This window comes from Siphateles boraxobius, unplaced genomic scaffold, assembly GCF_051911475.1.
Source record: "Siphateles boraxobius isolate OS27281-9 unplaced genomic scaffold, OSU_SipBor_1 22, whole genome shotgun sequence".
NCBI lineage: Eukaryota > Metazoa > Chordata > Actinopteri > Cypriniformes > Leuciscidae > Siphateles > Siphateles boraxobius.
In genome coordinates, this window is record NW_027508833.1 from 14,817,920 (window position 1) to 14,838,341 (window position 20,422).

Genomic DNA, 20,422 nt, shown 5'->3' on the forward strand with positions numbered 1-20,422 from the left:
GTGCAATACTCCCACTGTTTAGTGCAATACCCTACAACTCAGGCGATACTTATATGTAGATTTATTTATTTATAATATTCAAAACACTGTAAATATGTTCATACTCTGTAAATCTGTAAATGTCGACTATTCTGACTAAACCCAACTGTGATACTTTTATTCTCATATATTTCTATTTATATTTTTTATTCTTATAATTTGTAGTATTATGTTTCTTGTTGCATCTGTATTTGTATATGTCCACTGGAAGCCTCAATACCAAAACAAATTCCTTGTGTGTGCAAGCACACTTGGCAATAAAGCTCTTTCTGATTCTGATTCTGATTCAATAGGTATATGAAATATTTCATAATATTGGAATTGCTCCGTTTATTCATACATGTTGCTGATTTAGATGATTTAACGAGTTTAGACAATTCTTCCTATCCTATAGCAATGAATGAATTAAATTTTTCCTCAGGGAGACTACAATGCACTGCCTGTAGTAGATGGTTGCATAGTTATAATTTTCTCTCTAATATTATCAATCTTGTAAGTAAAGAAGTTCATAAAATCATTACTGCTGTGCTGTTTGGAAACGTCCTGTGTTGGAGCTTTGTTTGTCGTTAATTTAGCCCCTGTTTTGAATAAATACCTAGGGTTTTGTTTATTTTCCTCTAAAAGTGTTGAAAAATAAGCAGATCTAGCAGTTTTTTAAGGCCTTTCTGTACGCAATTGTACTCTCTCTCCACGAATTGCGAAAATGTTGTTTTCTTCCCGCTACACTTCATTTTTCTACAAGGATGTACACTACAGTGGTGTCTAAGAGTTGTTTTGACCATTTAATGTTGATTTAATGTCAGATGATGATCATGATTTGAGAGCATCTTATGCTTCGGAAGGAGCAAGAAAGTCACAAAATGTACTTATTATTATTATCTTATTAACATACTATCAATTGTTCAAAACTTTCAATATTTCACTTTTATTTGTCTTTAGTTTTTCAAAATTCAATTTTTTTGTTTATTTTCAGAATAAAATGGAACAGTCCCAGATATTTGTAACCCACTGTACAGTGTTTTTGCACTGGCTAAAACAAATGATTCATACACAAATTTTACAAATGTGTTAATTTTAATTTAAAATTTTCCTTCCTGGTCCCAGTAGATTGTCTTGTGCTATTTTATGATTATTGTCTTCTCCCGAGAACACTGACCCATTTAAATAGAGAATAATTTCCTGCCATCCATTCTATCTCTGGCTCAAATTAAAAGGGAACATTTTAGGCAGATAATCACATCACCTTTCCCTTATTAGTTTGTCAGACGTCTGTGGAACAGCTGCCAGAGGCATGTGAAGTATTGCTCTAATGATGCTGAGATGCTTATACCAGCCAATTATTCAAATTATTGCATGGAAAGCAAGCACATGAAATGCAGAAGTGACTTTGAAAATTTATTTTCAGAAGCACTAGGCTATATCCTTTGTTGCACAGAACTAGGTCTCCTTGTACATCGGTTGTTGTTTGTGGTCTGTTCTTATAAGCAAGGTTATAATCGTTAACGAAAACGAACAAAAAAACGAAAACTAGGTGGGAAAAAACATTGTCGTTAACTGAAATAAAAATAAAAACGAGGCATTACAAAAAAAAAACCGATAACTAACTAAAACTGTGTGTTTGGCAACTAACTAAAATAAATTATAGAGTAAATGTCCTTAGTTTTCGTCTTTGTCAATGTCTTGGGTCGCCGCACCGGCCGCCACATATTGCATTTAGTTATTCATTTTTTAAAAACGCAGCGTATTCGTTCCGCATTTCCTTTCCCTGCTCTCACTCTCTCACATACACGCGCGCGCAAACACACACACACACACACACACAGCCCCTCCCCTCCGTCCACACCGCGTCTCAATGAAAACGAGTGTTCGTTGAAAGCAAGTTCGCGAAAGGTTGGTGTCTCTTTACACAATCACACATTAAAAAGTGGTATAACAAATATTTTAAATTCTGAATAGAATTTTGTCAGTTTGTTAATGTCGACCCGAGAAGAGATTGCGAAAGTTTGAGGTAAAATGCAGCTGGGTTGTCGATGTCAAAACACGATATAAGCTGTGATTCAAATATTAGCTAAAGCTAAATAATGTTATGTCATTTTTTTACTCTTACACTGAATGTTTGCTGCTTCAATCCAGATGAGTATTGTATAGGGTAAATTTAGTATGGGTGTGAAAATTGTACAGCTGTGGGATTTGTATAGGGTGTGCATTTTGTATAGAAGATGTGTAACGTAGATTTTTGGTACGGCGTGTGGATTTTGTAGAGGTAAAGAGATTGAGCTCCTAGCAATGTCTTGTGAGGCTCATAAATGTGTTGATACATGCCGTTCATGTGTGTCTTCCTTAGTCTGTTGGCTATTTAGGTTTTTTCCTGGGACACATCACTTACACATTTTGCACTTATTGCGGAGTCTTGTGTAGACTGGTTACATATTTGTGCTCATATGTACATTTTATGTAGCTACTGGTGTTATTGTTGAATACATATTTCTAAAATTGTATGATGTTTTTGTTGAGTTATTATTACACAATACTTTTTTCGGACCTTTTTGAATCTTGCCCCTGACAAATAACCCAAATTACAAAAAAAGACTAAAACTAACACTAAAACTAATAAAAATTAAACTAAAACTAAGCATTTTCAAAAACTAAAAACTAAACTAAACTAGCAAACCCACTTTAAAAACTAATGAAAAATGCAAAACTATAATAACCTTACTTATCTGTCATGAATACCTGTCGCGATCACGGCGATGATTAATTATACATTACACATGTCAAATATGACTCATGCACATACTCACCATTTAATTATTATTTGATGAGCATAATTTCCTGGACATGAGGAAGTTTTGGACTAAACATAAACAAAATAATGTTTTAACATAAATGCACTGCTCTCAGAATGTTTTCTTTATAACATCCAGTAGTGTTGTCACTGTTCCAAAATTTCAGTATTCGGTACCAATACCAGTAAAAATCCACGGTTATCGGTACCAATTTCGGTACAAAAGCTTAATTTAGATTAAATTTAAATATATTAAAGTGCATATCACGGTTATAAAGATGGAAACTATGCATCTGTATTAAAAACACTTTACAATAAGATTAGATAAAATGGCCTAACAATAAACAGTAGTTTATAATGTATAATAAAATTTATAATATACTGTAGCAATTATTCTCCTTGGGGTTAATTTAAAAATGTACTTACAACTTTTTAAAATCAAAAGTTTTATCTGTTAACATTATTTAATACACAATGAATGAAGTGAACAAACATGAACAATTAAGTGTATGTATTAAATAACATTCACAAACATTAATTAATGTTGTAAAAATATATCGTTCACTCAATGTGTTGATGTTAGATAACGCATTAAGTAATGTTAATGAATGGTATCTTATTATAGTGTTACCAAACTATACAGGAGATAAAACTTGTTTTATTTGACTTGGCTTTACTTTTAGTTATACCAAAATTGCATTCATAATTAATTTTAAAACGGCGTTTTAAACCTGCTAAGAGTTATCCAGGCAAGAATAAGCCTAGAACTGCTTTTCTGACGGCCTGATATTAATGACATAAATAGGGATGCACCGATACTGATACCAGTACTCGGGTGTCGGTCCGATACTCATGTACTCGTAAAACTACCCCGATACAACCGCACCTGATACCACTTTAGAGGCCATTCACATAACGTGTTTTTTGTGCGTGCAAATTCTTTCCACATAACAAGCGCTTGCTCTCCCGCGGCGTCTGTCGTTGCTATACAACCATGAACAGAGGCGCGCCTGGAAAAACGAGCACGCCACATCGCGTTACTTTTATTATGCTACATTTGAAATTGCCATTAGACTATTGAAGTGACATTAGACTAATCCAAAATATTTCCATATGTGGCTCTTTCCTCCTTTCGTGTCAACAAGTGGATTCAGAGCCACCGCATTAGCAGCGCCACCGGTCGCCATGTCTCAGAGTGTTTTTATGAAGAGGACGCAATTGTGCACCTTTCGGACAGCGCATCAAGAACAGGATTTACCCGGTACTTCGGTACCACCGGTACTTAAGAAAAACTGGTACTGTGACAGTTAATTTTTTTTAGTACCGACTTGGTACCGAAGTACCGAGTTTTTTGACAACACTAACATCCAGTAAATGCTGCCTGAAAGTGTTTAGAAGCTTTTGTCACCTCTCTACTGCAATCTTGGCCCATTCCTCGCTTGAAAAAAGCTTCAAGATTACGTATAATCTTTGGTTTTCATGTTGTCCAGTGCTATCATCAAATTCCACCAATAATTTTCAATGAGATTTAAATCTGAAGACTGTAGCCTACAGGCCCCTCAAGAACGCGACTGATCCCTGAACCAAGCTTAAGTAGATTTGGATGTATACTTTGGGATGGCTGAGGAAGTCCATTGATCAAGCTTCAATCTCTGCACCAAAGGCATCACATCATCTTTGCAATGGCTTGATACTTCAAAGAATTCATGATGTCCTTCATGCAAGATTTCCACTTCCTGCAACACCAAAGCTCCCCCATAACAAGACTGGACCGCCTCCATGTTTGACCATGGAGATGGTGTTCTTCTGCTCAGAAGTTTTGCCTCTTTTGCACCAGACATACCACTGGGTCCAAAAAATTCCAGTTTCGTCACATCACTCCATAAAACATTCTTCCAGAATTCCACACTTCTATCCAAATGAATTTCAGCATATTCAAGTTGTCCTTTTATGTTCTTCTTGGTCGAGAGTGGCATTTGGCAATATGTCCCAACATAAACGTTGTGCTTGTCTAGTGTTGTTCTTATATTCAGCAATGAGATGTTTCTTCCTCCTTTCATGAGGTCATCTTGCAAGTCTTTGGCAGTAAATTAAGGGGTTTTCTCAGTTGCTCTGATCAAACATGTGTATATCTTAATGATATTGTGCATTTAGTTCCAAACCTGGTATTTCAATTTTTGTTAAACAATGTTAAACTTATGAGTAAAGCTGCCAGCTGTGTCTCTAAGAAACAAGAAACTGTTTTAGTGTTTTGGAAATCTTCTTGTAGTCATAGCTTTCTAATGTAATTAAAACAATTTGTTCTCTACAGCTTTTGTGAGAACTCTTTTGCTACTGAACATGCACATGCATGGGCTAAATGTATGAATGTGTAACAGCACAAGCTAATTGAGTTTTATTATAGTGTTTCCAAAAGGCTTTTAACATAATTTTGTCCCATACCATACAAATACGTGACTTAAAAACAGCAGCGTTGAATAATTATGACAGCTGTATTAAAAAAAAATTACCACTAAACTGTTATAAATGCAATAAAAAAATACACAAAAAAGCTTACATTTATTGTTACGGTCTCCAGAGGGATAACTGATTTTGGTTGCATTTGGGTAAAAAACTATCATTATCAAATTTGTATTATTATTATTTTATTATATATTTTTGCCTTGTGACATGATTTTCATGACAATTCACTTAACAATTCACAACGAAAACAAAAATCTCACATAGTCGGTGTTTCCCTTTGAAGGGAACTCGCGATGCGTCGATTCACGCTGTGGGAACGCACTGCATCGTGAAGCACGTGTAAAATTAGAGACATCAGAAGCGGGTGTCGTCACGAACCGGGAAACCATAAAGCATGCCTAAACCGTGCAATGCTAGCTTCTGTGTCATCAGTGAGCGCTATATGTGAAATTGTTTGTATTATTTGGTGCTGTCTGTCTACCATCATATATATTATATATATATATATACAGGTCCTTCTCAAAAAATTAGCATATTCTGATAAAGTTCATTATTTTCCATAATGTAATGATAAAAATTAAACTTTCATATATTTTAGATTCATTGCACACCAACTGAAATATTTCAGGTCGTTTATTGTTTTAATACTGATGATTTTGGCATACATCTCATGAAAACACAAAATTCCTATCTCAAAAAATTTGCATATTTCATCTGACCAATAAAAGTAGTGTTTTTAACACAAAAAAATTCAACCTTCAAATAATTATGTTCAGTTATGCACTCAATACTTGGTCGGGAATCCTTTTGCAGAAATGACTGCTTCAATGCGGCGTGGCATGGAGGCAAACAGCCTGTGGCACTAATGAGGTGTTATGGAGGCCCAGGATGCTTCGATAGCGCCTTAAGCTCATCCAGAGTGTTGGGTCTTGCGTCTCTCAACTTTCTCTTCACAATATCCCACAGATTCTCTATGGGGTTCAGGTCAGGAGAGTTGGCAGGCCAATTGAGCACAGTAATACCATGGTCAGTAAACCATTTACCACTGGTTTTGGCACTGTGAGCAGGTGCCAGGTCGTGCTGAAAAATGAAATCTTCATCTCCATAAAGCTTTTCAGCAGATGGAAGCATGAAGTGCTCCAAAAATCTCCTGATAGCTAGCTGCATTGACCCTGCCCTTGATAAAACACAGTGCAGGGATTAAAGTGAAAAAAATTCTTCTGACTGAAATTTTTTTCAGGCCAAGTCATATTCCTTTACATTTATTTAAATAGTCGAGACCAATAGCGTTTTAAGGGGAGATTTTTAAACCGCTTTAATATTGCCAGTTTGCATATTTTAAAAGCTATTTTAATCTATGAAAAAAAAATACTCAGCTTGACAAATAATCAACCATCTACATAACTTTTCAGTGCATGTTTTTATTTATCTTATAAGACCAAACAATGCTAAACTATATTAATATATAGTTTGTTCCATGGCAAATCGTTTTGGCTGAGGGCAAAGTGAAGTTTCATAACTTTATATATTTAGGCTATTTAACTTTAACTGTGTAGCCTATTAGAGAGCTGACTAATGTTTGACTGAATTGTTTGCTTTATTTCTCATTGCATAGCTTCTTATAGCCTACCTATTACTTATACTTTTATACTAGATATTATTGATCATTAAAACTGACATTTAACAAAAAGAGACAGGGTTGTGTAATGTAATATATTCTAAATTATATAAAATATTCTTTATATATATTTTACTATGCATTCTCTTCACTGTATGTGTACATGCATACTAAAATGAAACAATACAACCCTGTCTCTGTTTGTTAAATGTCAGTTTTAAAGATCAATAATATTTCATATTTTTTAAATGAAAACAAAAAGAAGCAGGATTGTGTTTTATATTTCTTGTTGTTATAAATATATGCAGTGAAGATAATCAATCGCACATTGCCTGAACCACATTTGTGTGGCCATTAATATGTTTATGATAATATGTTCATTTATAAATTAAAAAAGGTGTTTTATATATATATTTCGTTTTATTGTTGATGAAAAGAGGCAGAGTTGTATTTTATACCATATTTCGTTTTATTGTTGCCTTAAAATATACTAGGGCTGCTCGATTATGGAAAAAATCATAATCACGATTATTTTGGTCAGTATTGAAATCACGATTATGTAACATGATTATTTCACATGACTTTGGGAACATGTTGCATTTATTAAAAGACACCTTTCAACAATTCTTAAAAAAATCTAAATTTGAACATTTATTGTACTTTTTGAAATATTAAACAGACCTCTAAACTCACAAGTGGTGAAAAAGGTGACATGTTTACAAAGTAATTAGTTGTAGGGGGTCACCAGGGCGTTATTTGCCTTTATAAAGGACAATTTATTCAACCTTACTAAATATGTTTTATGTCAAATTCTTACATTTTATCAAATTCAGTTTGAATAAAAAGGGCTGTTATCTATTAAATTAATTTACACTGCAAAATTACAACTGTGTAAATATTATGAGATTAATGTTTAAACAAAAAATAAAATAAAAAATAAAATCAATGATGCCTTTGCCTTTAAACAATAAATCAATAGGTGGCGACAAGTGACCGTCTTAATAAATGAATCATTGAGTCATTCATTAAAACGATTCGTTCAAAATAATAAATCACACAGTAACAAAACACAGCGCTTAGTGATGCTTTTCTTTTGTAACTATTTTCGTCGGTGAAATAGAACAAAACCAGTCAATATTGCATCTAAAATGTAAGTTACTACATATAAACTAGGCTACTTGTTTATAAAACTATAAATTCAGTGTAACATTTGCAAAATGAACTAAAGCAATGTAAAAATATATTTCAGTTTAAAAAGAGATTTAAAGAGAAAACAATGGATTTGTATGAACATTTATAGAAGTTGATGATGATGATGATGGTTGTGATCATGGTTTGCTTTTGCTTTGGAAATCTGTCTCAGGTTGATGTTTTGGTTTCTGGTTTGTTTCATTAGTTATCATCATGTATTGACGGGGACTTGATATGTTGAGTCTTTTTGATATGTTGAGTTTATTTTTTATTTTCATCCTTTTGTGGAGGGGGCAGGAAATATAAAACCATGATGAAAAGGAGGCAGGATGAAGAATATCTTATAAGTTACATAAATGAGAATGATGAAGTAAGTTAATGGAAATATCCATGAATGAAATCAATATAATCAAATCAAATCAATCGTGATATTATAGAACAGCACTTAGTCGTGTTATGTTACTTAACTATATCATGTAGCCTATAATAAATAAAAAAAACTCAACATTTCTACCTCAGTATGTTTCTTCTGTGAGTTTTTGAGTGAGCTGTTAGGCTCATTTGTTTTGATTTGTCACTTACTGTATGTCTCTCTCACACAAAGGCAGCGCAGCTTCCAGAAACTACCGATCTCTGTTTAAACTGACTGTACAAGATCAAAACCATCTCGCGTTTCGATCGGTCGGGCAAGTAAAACGCTCTTTCACTTGAAACTTAAAAATCCCCTTTTCCCGGACAAACAGACACGTTTTATGTCGCTCCCTGTGTTCATTCTCGATGTGTTTCGTGCTGTAAAGCGGAACAGATGATCAGGCCATGTGCGCACGCGCTGCCGTTCGCTTGAACTTAGGCGATACAGGGATCGAGCAGAAATGAATGAAATTTTAGATGTTAAAGAGATCTCGACAGCTCGAGAGGCGTCTATGGTCTCACTCCAGTCTATATTAAATTAGCCAATTGTTATTGTGAAGTTTATTGTGCTTGCAGTTTATGAGGCTGAGAGAGTTTAAGGCTTCGGGAGGGACGGATGTGCGCGTGCGCGAGTCATTCAGAACACAAGACAAAATAACATGACAAAATAATCGTTTTTACTCGATTGTACTATTTTGGAGATCGTTGGGAGCTAAAATCGAAATTGAAATCAAAATTCGATTAATTGCACAGCCCTAAAATATACATGAAGATATAACCGGAGTAGCCAGAGTGAGCTGAGTGACGCGATGAAGAACGCGCTGTTCCGTTTGCAGAATAACCGGACTCGCGCCCTCTCGTCCTCGGGAGCTCGGTTCTCCTGAGTCGAACTTGGCAAGTCAGAACTACCAAGGACACAAGTCCGAAGTTTGCGTATTGGTATTGAGGAACGGCCAATATTGACCCGCGTTCTGTTTTCTATCATGCGCAGTGCACGTTTGCGATGACGTAATATGCACGCAAACCTCTAATGACGCAAACGCACCGGGGTTCGATAGAATCAAGTTGAGTGTGAAACCAGACCAAAGCTGCGGGGGGCGCCGGGAACAATCGCGCTCTGATTCGGACCGCAGCAAACCAACTGTAGCCTGACACATGAAAACTAGGATTAATTGAGTGAACACGGAGCAGTTTTTCGCTGCAATTAACGGAAATCCGTCGTAGCGACGGAGAACTTTAATCCCTGACAGTGGACCAACACCAGCAGCTGACATGGCACCCCAGACCATCACTGACTGTGGGTACTTGACACTGGACTTCAGGCATTTTGGCATTTCCTTCTCCCCAGTCTTCCTCCAGACTCTGGCACCTTGATTTCCGAATGACATGCAAAATTTGCTTTCATCCGTTAAAAGTACTTTGGACCACTGAGCAACAGTCCAGTGCTGCTTCTCTGTAGCCCAGGTCAGGCGCTTCTGCCGCTGTTTCTGGTTCAAAATGCGGCACCTTTAGCCCATTTCCTGCACACGCCTGTGCACGGTGGCTCTGGATGTTTCTACTCCAGACTCAGTCCACTGCTTCCCCAGGTCCCCCAAGGTCTGGAATCGGTCCTTCTCCAGAATCTTCCTCAGGGTCCGGTCACCTCTTCTCGTTGTGCAGCGTTTTTTGCCACACTTTTTCCTTCCCACAGACTTCCCACTGAGGTGCCTTGATACAGCACTCTGGGAACAGCCTATTAGTTAAGAAATGTCTTTCTGTCTTACCCTCTTGCTTGAGGGTGTCAATGAGGGCCTTCTGGACAGCAGTCAGGTCGGCAGTCTTACCCATGATTGCGGTTTTGAGTAATGAAACAGGCTGGGAGTTTTTAAAACCTCAGGAATCTTTTTCAGGTGTTTAGAGTTAATTAGTTGATTCAGATGATTAGGTTAATAGCTTGTTTAGAGACCCTTTTCATGATATGCAAATTTTTTGAGAAAGGAATTTTGGGTTTTCATGAGCAGTATGCCCAAATCATCAGTATTAAAACAATAAAAGACCTGAAATATTTCAGTTCGTATGCAATGAGTCTAAAATATATGAAAGTTTAATTTTTATCATTACATTATGGAAAATAATGAACTTTATCACAATATGCTAATTTTTGGAGAAGGACCTGTATATATATATATATATATATATATATATATATATATATATATATATATATGCATATCCTCATCTGCATATCATTTGCATATGCTTATTCATTCACGTGATACCACTTTTACCGGTAGAAGACATTAGGAAAATATGAGATACGGATTTTCCGTCACATTACATTAATAAAAATAATTTAGTAATCTATCCTTGCCTTGTTTTTGAATAAATAAATCAAATAGTATAAAATACATTTCAGAGAAAGTTTTTCTCAATCTTTTCCACTGGCCAAATAGTATTTTTAATTGATTTATATTTTTAATGAAAACAGATAGGCCTTTGTTGTGCATTATTTGCACGAAAATATTTTCTCAGACAATCTGCTGTTATCATAAGCAATTCTCTCTGTAGTTAAAATATTAAAACACATCATGCCGCAGGAAAAGTGTTCAAAAGCATCACATCCACTACAAATATTTGTATTTATTGAATTTGAAAAATGCTGTAACTTGATAACTTTATTTAAAGCTACATTATGTCATTTTTTTCTCCGCTAGGGGTCACTAACCTCTTACAATAACAAAGACATAGGTTGATGATTTTGTTATTGACAGGTGACAAGTTATGGAACTTGTCGTTATGCTTAAGTATCTAATAATGTTTATGGATGATTGAATATGTTAATGTTTTTAACAGAACTGTGGTATGAAGCAGGTCTCCACTATAACATACTGATCATATTCTAACATTTCATCATGTTAGAATATATAACATTGATTAGTTTTATGTACATTTGCTCACTTGTCTAATAAAGTATCTCTGTCAAGTCGAAGTTTGTCACGGACGTGGAGCTCTCGGCATCTCGAAAACGCCACACTGATATTGATCCTCGTTTTAGTTCTCCTTTTGTCCCAAAGTCTGCTGGCCATGGTCCATAACGTTTGAACGAAACAACAACAGCGTGAGCTAGACGTAACCCAGTTGTCCACGTCTGTCACCATGATTACTATGGCAGTACGAGCGGAAACCAGGAATAGCGTGGATATTACGTTATTGACAGGTGACAAGTGAACATGGACTAGCCATTTTTTAAAATTGGAATTTCTCTAAAATTAAAAATCTTTGGGAACTTTTGGGATATTGTAAGTACACAACTGCAGGAAATATATCAATCTGTGCAAGTCATTTTTGGATATTTTATTAGAAAAATCTCACATATTGTAGCTTTAAACTTTTATTGTGAGCATTCACTGTATTTAAGATTAGGAATCATGATTCATCTGCCGTTAGATATTCATGCGTCAGTTTCACTAAACGGGCCAACGCGCTCGCTGGCGCGGACATTTAAGAAGGGATGGATATTTGCTTCAAAGTGATAGGCTTGGTGAGTGAAATTATATTTGTATTATCTTTCTGTATGTATAATTTTCTTTCAATTTTCTGTCTAAAAGTGACCAAAAAGACATTTAACTCCAGTTCACCATCGGTATCGCCAAACTGCTCCATCTCCAAAACGTTCGTATGCATGTGTCAGAGTTTGCGTACAGGTGCGCAAATTTTCCCGTCAAGTTTTCTTTTATAAAGCACAACTTATGCGTCGGAACAGGCGTACGCCTCTTTCAGGGTCTGTTTATAATTGAGGCCCCTGATTTGCTTCGTCAGCCACTTCTGACGTCTCGTTACACCTTAGGACTGATTTCACACGTGCTTCATGACGCAATCAGGGAGTGCGTTCCCAAAGTGTCAATCGATGCACCATCTCCTTTTACAGTAATAACCGAAAGGTTTTCTCGTCCTCACAGTGTCTGTTGTCATTTAGAGGTGGTGTTACTTTAGTAGATGTTATTTTAGGTCAGCTGGTTATGGACACTTTTTCAGCGGTCTTGGCTATTTTCCTCATTCATTTTCTCCATACGAATTACACTTTATTTTAAGGTGTCATTGTTAAAGTACAATTTAATATTTAAGTACTGAGTAATATTAAGCAACTACATGTACTTACTATAGGGTTAAGGTAGAATTAGGTTTGGTTGAGGGTTAGTTCTATGTAATTATGCATAATTTACTGTTATTACTATGGTAAGTACATGTAACATATGTAACAAGGACACTGTAAAATAAAGGTTTACTGGAATTTCTAAATAGTCTTTGTTAAAGGAAAGCAACCACATTCTAGATAAATCACTACATGAGCACAAAAGTAAAATAATGCAATGTTTTTTTCGGTTAGAAAATTAACTGCTTGTTCCATGAAGCATTGTAAATGATGTAACAAAATATGTGGTATCAAAATTGAGTACAAATATTATGCATTTGATGTTGTTAATTTTGTTCTCTAAATGTATACAAATGTCCATGTTGTTGAGTGTGCATGGTTGCATAATTCCTAATGTTTTCTGGGAGTGGACAGTCACTGTTCTCATTTTCTTCTCTTTTTGATTGGTGGGTCTCTTTTTAGGATCACAGGTAGTGCTGTCCTTCACCAGAAATTCAGCAGTTAAACATGAGTTTGTTTATTTATTTATTCATAAAAACATTGACTTTGCATATCAGTCAGTAGCCTCTGAGCTCAAGTTAATTCTATTTAAACAAGTTTATACATTACAATTGAAAATGTAATTCTCTAAGGAGAACATGAATTATTATTTTTTTTTTTTTCAGATCCTGACTGTAGGGCTCCATTTTCTGTGAATGTAAAAGTTCACCCAATAATAACATTTTTGAAAAGAACTGAAAGAAAGCCATACATATTTTGAAATTATGACAGCGATTTCATTTTTAGTTGAAATATTTCTGTAAAATTTAAGTTGTAGACATGCACTTGTATTTGTTTCACAATGAAAGCACTGACCTTTTGCTTTTCACTTTTGTTCTTGTTTTTCCTTCATGCTTGATGATTTTATCCCTCTACTCTAAATCTTTTCCAGCCCTTTACTTGCACAAACAAATAATTTCCTGTTTTTTCTTCAAACAATGATTGGTTGTGTCATAGGGGTGGGAATCTCTAGGCACCTCACGATTCGATTCGATTACGATTCAGAGGCCTGCGATTCGATTCAAAAGCGATTATCGATTATCTGAATCTTTTGTGTGTGTGTGTGTGTGTGTGTGTGAATATAAATACTTTGCTTTAAAAGTACAAAGTAATGACTCATAAAGAATTAACGTACAATATATTTTATTAACATTGCAAAAGAACCAACAGGAAAATAAAGTGTGCCTGAACTAGCAGCATACTTGTAGTAAATTAATAATATAACAACAACAGGTGTTCTGACGATTCATGCTACCCATCGAGATGTGCTATTTACTGGTGCATGTGCAGACTCATTTTTCTTCTGCTTACCACGCCCATAAATCTATGCATCCTTGCTGTGGATACTTGTAGGAAACTTTGACAGGTCAAAGATGAACATTTGATGATAATTTTTACTTTTCACAGCGTTTTAAAAATAAAAACAGTACATTATACTGTACTCTTAACTTCGAATTTTATTATAATTTTATTTCATATAATATTATCATTTTTACTTGTTATATCAAATGTGATAATTGCTAGTTCATTTAAAATATCCAAATATGCTCCCCATACACTTACCCTGATTAAAATGAAATAACGATGTTATAATATTGTGAGATTTACACCATTATGGAAACAATAGAGAATGAATCAACATTATCTATGATCGATTCGCGTTTGGGTAGCATTTTTCGACAAGGCAGCAGAAATCGTCTGAACACCGGTACAGCCCAGAGCCATAGAGAGAAACGGCTCTGGTACAGCCGATCCTCCTCTGGGTGGAAACGTGTCATATGGCTTCTCATATTTGTCGTGTTGCCGAAATATTTTAGTTTTATTCTACAAAGCTTACAACTAGTGTGGCTCTTGTCCAGCTCCTTTCCCCCCTTCAACTTCATAGAAGCCAAAATATTTCCACACGTCAGCTTTTAACGAGGAGGGTGTTTGGATTTCGCGCTCAGCCATCGCGTCTCTGTTATGTGCGCACGCCACAGACAGACGGTCCGGGCACTGCACTTCCGCGCTGCAGAGTTCCGTCTTTTGCGTTCCGTCAATATTACGTCATTATAAATAGGCTACATATCTAAAAAAAAATTTTTTTTTGTTGAAAATCGATTTTTGACATTTGTGAATCGATTCAGAATCGTCCACGTCCGCATCGCGATGCATCTAAGAATCGATTTTTTCCCCCACCCCTATCAATGTGTCATCATATGCTGTGTGCTTCGATCTCAGAAAATACAAAAATCACTGTTTCTCTTCTTTCTCTTGTTCTACAGAAATGTTGAAGGAATTGAACCAGCAGCGGAGAGAGAAAGAGTTTACAGACCTGAAAATAATTGTTGAAGGCAAAGAGTTTGAAGTCCATCAAAATGTTATAGCTTCCTGCAGCTTGTATTTCAAGGACATGGTGAAAAGGTTTGCTTTCCTCCCGTCCTTGATCTATTCTGTTCTTTTCATAGGGTGCATTTGTGTCGCCTCCTTTTCCTTCCCCTTCTCTTGCAGGTCTGAAGACATCGGTTCCTGTCACAGGGCCAGTAGCCATACTGTCTGTTGCACCAACGAATGTATTTCTCTGCTGAAAAAGGTCAAGGCGTCTGACACTTTCACCTCCATTTATTAAGTGCGCCAATTTAGATTTTAATGGGCGAAGAAGTTCCATGACTGGGGGTTTTCGTGTGAAATTCTTTGTAAATGTCAATACAAATGAAAGGCAGATTTTAGGAGTACGTTTGGCATATGGCATCAGCGCCGCACTCCGACTGTCTATGTCAAGTGCTTAGACGGGATGTTTTAGTCGTCCCACTTCACCTTTTACCTGCTGTGACTCGCTCCGTATCTGCGTGGAAATTCACACAGTGCTTTGAGTGTGCCGTCGGGATTAAGCCAACCTGCAAACTGCACGGATCTTGTTTATGCTTCGGGAAATTCTGTTTCTTGCCGACTTGCCGTCTCATATTAATGCTGTTCTCAGCAGTCGGGTGTCCCAGAGCCGTGTGACTGACTGGATGTTGTTTATGAGTACAAACTGATACAGAATCATGTTTACAGGCAAAGAAATGTACAATCTCAGAATATTTTCAGGAGCCCTTCTGGTAAAGCACTTGGGGAGAATTTTGCTACACATTTACTGCAAATTCATGGTTTCACATGCAAATGAGCTTGCAAACAGTTTTCAGTAAATTTGTTGTGAACGGTTGTAGCCAACCTTTAAAACTTAAAATGTTTATTTAAATATGACACATTTTGTTTGGTGCTTTACTTTTATTAGCCAGCAGAAGAAAATAGAGGAAATATGAACATACCATCTACATTTATCCCACAGTGATTGGGAAAATATTTCCCAATGTAAAAAGTTTCTCATATTTATATTGATAAAAGTAAGATGAATATCTGATAGCTTGTAATGTACAATCAGTGAGATATTATAACATCAGTGAGATATAACAGTATAACAAACTACTTACAAAAAAATGCAAAAGTTTTCACTATATCTATAATAATTATGTTATGTAAAATTATATGTAAATGCTAGTATTATGATCAAAATGTTGTAGTTTTAAAACATATAATGCTGTACAATACAATGGTGATTGAGAGATGAATAATAAACTTTAAAGGCCTGATTTATCATATTTGATTCTTACATTTTAAATTATTGTATTATCTATGGATAATCAAGTAAACCATAGTTGCTTCTGTCCAGTAAGTGTTCATCTTATATATATATATATATATAAAATTAACAATATAAAAGTTATTCTTACATTTACTTAATACAAATAAAAATCAGTGCAGATTTCACAGCAAAAGGACACAAGCTGAAAGGGGACGTTTTTACAATTATACCAAGGCTTTTTACTTGCTAAAAAAAGTCTAAGCTAGCATTCAGACAACAGAAGGCATGTAGTAGATTGTGTACAACATGTTTTTTTCAGCAATTTTTTATATTAAACATCATACAGTAGGTTTTATATGGTCAATATGTTTATGAACCAAAGTGCACAACAGTACAAGCCATTTAATGCACTGTACATCTATCCCTATCAGCCTTTTTTCAATCACATCAAAACCATCACAAGAACCAGGGCATTGACTGGCTTGTGTAATTGCTGTAATGCTTTCAAATTCCTGTATAATATATGTCATGATACATGTACTCCAGCTTGATTGTGAATTTAGTCCCGGTCGAGTCTAGCTATCTCACGAGCAGAAGCAATAAAAACGGCATTAGGAGCAGTAATTCAGAAGTTTGTTCTCGTGATTCCCAAAATGTGCTGATACACCTCGCAAAGCGATTTGAGTTTCACTGCTCGGGACTGAAGGGACTGAAATTATGCATATGCATTTAATTATTAATTTATTACTATGCATATACATTTTTTTCACCGAGCTTGTCGCAATGCATTCTACAATTCTGCCTAGGTATAGATCCAAAAGAAGGCTTATTATAATCATGCACATATGATGCCTGTAGACAGCTCATTAGGTTACAGAACAGACATGTACAGAGTCACACAGTAGCATCTCCATTCAGTTGAAAAATACATTAGCTCTGTCTGTTTCTTTATTTTTTCACAAAGTAGAAAATATGTAATCCTGTCAACATTTATTAAGGCAATATAATGCATATGAACAGATAGCTTAATCCAGTTCCACCTCAAAGAGTTCAACTGGAAAGTTCAATCTGACGTTAAAATCAATGGTGAGCCGTGATTTGTAAAGCTTTCGGCATACTAAAACATTCTGAAAACATTCTTGCAATATTTATTTATCAAGCATTTCTAGTGGGAAAAATGTGTGGTCTTACACTATTTCAGCCTGATTTTTTGCTTGTTTACACTTTAGAAGAGCTGACTATGAACTTTTAGAGAGAGAGAAAAACCTATATGATGAATATCGAATCTAAACGAAACATTGATCTTTGAAAATGATACATGCATTGAGCTGTAATCTGAGTTTAATATAAGAAATGTCTCGAGTCTCGATCCTTTAATGGGCGAATCCGGCTGAGACTGAAGTCGTTATCAGGGTGTCCGTCATTTATATCAGTTAACCGAACCGGGTTTATCTAATCGTCTATAAAGAACACCTGCTGTATTTGTCGTTCTCAGAGAAAACGTGCATTAAAAAGTGATTCATCCATTTAGCAAATCATGCACTAAGTGGATCTGCGTTTGAATGTAATATGTAGCCATTAGCACTTCCTCGTTCACATTGATAGAAGGCAGCGCAGCTTATGAATTTCACAATATCTCCAGAGATTCAACCTGTCTGATGGATTTCATTGAATATTTGTGCTTTGTTTCTGGCAGTGCATCCATCATATTGCCAATTGCTGAGTGTTTCCACATATAGCATAGACACTACGTTATTAGTCTGAGACGGATAGCTGGCACTGAAGAGCCCACTTTAGTTTGGCAGCTCTTGATTTGTTTTGTTCCATCTAAAAGTACACTTAACACAGAAGTTCTAGTGGTTTGATATCTACGTGACTGCTTTTATTTGGATTCTTTTATCATTTTTCATGTATGGCAGAAGGAATACAGTATTGGCATAAGTTTAAACGGTTTAGAGCAATGGGTTCAAAACTTGCAATCCACATTAGGCTGGATGTCCTGACCAGCAAGCAGGGCTAGAAGAGTAGTTTCACCTAAAAAAAAAAAATAGACACATTTCAGTTCAAATAACATGTTTGCTCTGCAGAAATCGTGAAAGCAAATCATAGCTCAGGTGTATAATCAGGCATAATGTTGTCCAACAGTATGCTCGTAATGTCAGCTAACTCAAAAATAAAGAAAGCACTCACATTTATAGATTTTCCAGACCGCTTTTCTCTCAAGGACGTAGGCAAATGAATGTGTTAGAAACTTCCTGGAAAATGGGAAAAATGGAAATTGTATAAATTTTAGAGACCCCTCTCTTTCTTGAAAGGCTCCCGCCACCCCCTTTGAGTGCCATATTTTCATCACTGTATTTTTCCATTCTAATCAATATAATAGTCGTAGTCCATGAACAAAAATAACGATTTGTATAAACATGTAATGAAAATTGTTAAGGGACGCATGTTTCAAACTTGAGAATAAAATTATGGGCAAAAAAATTTATGCTGTCATTTATTTTAATTTAATTTATTTGTTTATGCATTTGTGTATTATTTATTTATTTCTAAAATATTTATACAACTATGTTAGCCTGGCAAGCCAGACCTACATCAAGATGTTAGGTCTGGGAACTCACAATTGGCATACCTCAATCCGAGGGGCGGGATAAATGGTTGTCTTTCAAATTCCCTCTGCACGCAATAGGACAGCGCTACAACCAACCAGAGCAACGGACGGCTGTGGCTGAGTGAGTCCCATGCGTTTTTCCACCAGCGGAGCTAGTTGATATATTAAACTTTTGCCGTATCCGGTCGTCAAAACTTGAACAAATCTTACTTTTTTAAGAATGACTTAAGTGACGTTCTCTTAACTCCAAATCATCCAGAGTCGCAGCCAAAGCCGATTCGAAAGACCGCTGTTCGCCAGCAGCATCTTCTTTGTTTTTCAAGTAGCAGGGAAATCACCTATGGAAATCACGCGGAACCGTCACAACTCTGCCGTCATTATGTTAAGCCCCCCCGACCAGAGTTTGGTTTTTCCAGCTCGCATCCCAACGGAGAGTTGCTAGACCACACTGGCTGCAAAATAATTTTTGCTGCCGCTAGGGTGCGTCTATATTTCTAGGCTACAATTATGTATCTATTTTTAATCAAATATACGTTTTTTCACTGAGGTTATCTCAATGCATTCGGGGATCTCTACAAATAATACATGCTATGCTGCCTGAGAATATATCCTAAAGACAGCATTTTAGAAACCAACATAATCATGCACATATTAGGGTTTTTTTCCCATACTGTATTTTCACAGTCTAATCAATATAACAGTCATAGACCATGGATGAAAAGAACAATTTTCATAACCATACAGATCTTTTTTTCAGGGCAAACGTTCATACTTGAGAATACAATTATGGCCAAAAAGCTCTTTTCTGAGCAGAAGTGTTTATGGAAATAGTGTGAGTGGGAGTGTGGATTTAGATTTCTCTAATTGATCTCAGGGAAAGAGAGAGGGCTGAATTTCTATTTCCTTTATTCTTTCCCATCTCTTAATGGTTGACTACTTTTTTTTGCCTTTTGTTTCATAATATTTCTCCTCCTCCACTTACACCTGACAGCAATAAACTTTGCATTTTTGTTTTCTTTTCAGGAGTAACATTTCTTGAATTTTCAGCCACCGCCAGAGACCTTACCTCATACTCTGCCTTTTGCCTCCCTCCAAGTCAAACCTCTTATAACGTCTAATATCAACGTTCGTACGCAGGCCGTGTTGAACTCTGTTTTGGCAGGTATTTGAAAGTAAATCCACGTCCCAGTCATGGAATGGTCCTTTTCCCTGTAGGATGGCTGCTGGTTCCCTGTGGCAGAACTGATTTTCTACCCCCTCCTTTCCTTCCCTGCTTACATCACGCTGTCTGCCTGCCTGCCTGCCTGTCTGTCTGCCTGCCTGCCTGTCTGTCTGTATGTATGTCTGTCTGTATGTCTGTCTGTCTGTTTGTCTGTCTGTCATCCTAGTTTATATAGCGCTTTTAACAATGTAGATTGTTTCAAAGCAGCTTTACAGAGATAAACATATAATTTAAGGTAACAGAGATTGGTTTAGTTTTATAGTGGTTCTTGAAAAATGTTTAAGTTTTGATTGATTCACTTCCGTCT

At 36.0% G+C, this 20,422-nt stretch overlaps 1 protein-coding gene across 1 annotated transcript in view; it reads left to right on the forward strand.

Moving 5' to 3' along the window:
* Positions 1–20,422, forward strand: part of LOC143746698 (kelch-like protein 29) — a 444,346-nt gene that overhangs the window by 226,478 nt on the left and 197,446 nt on the right. The window contains exon 6 of the mRNA XM_077238693.1: positions 14,943–15,081. Within this exon, the coding sequence (XP_077094808.1) occupies positions 14,943–15,081 (139 nt within the window). The remainder of the gene's footprint in view (positions 1–14,942; positions 15,082–20,422) is intronic.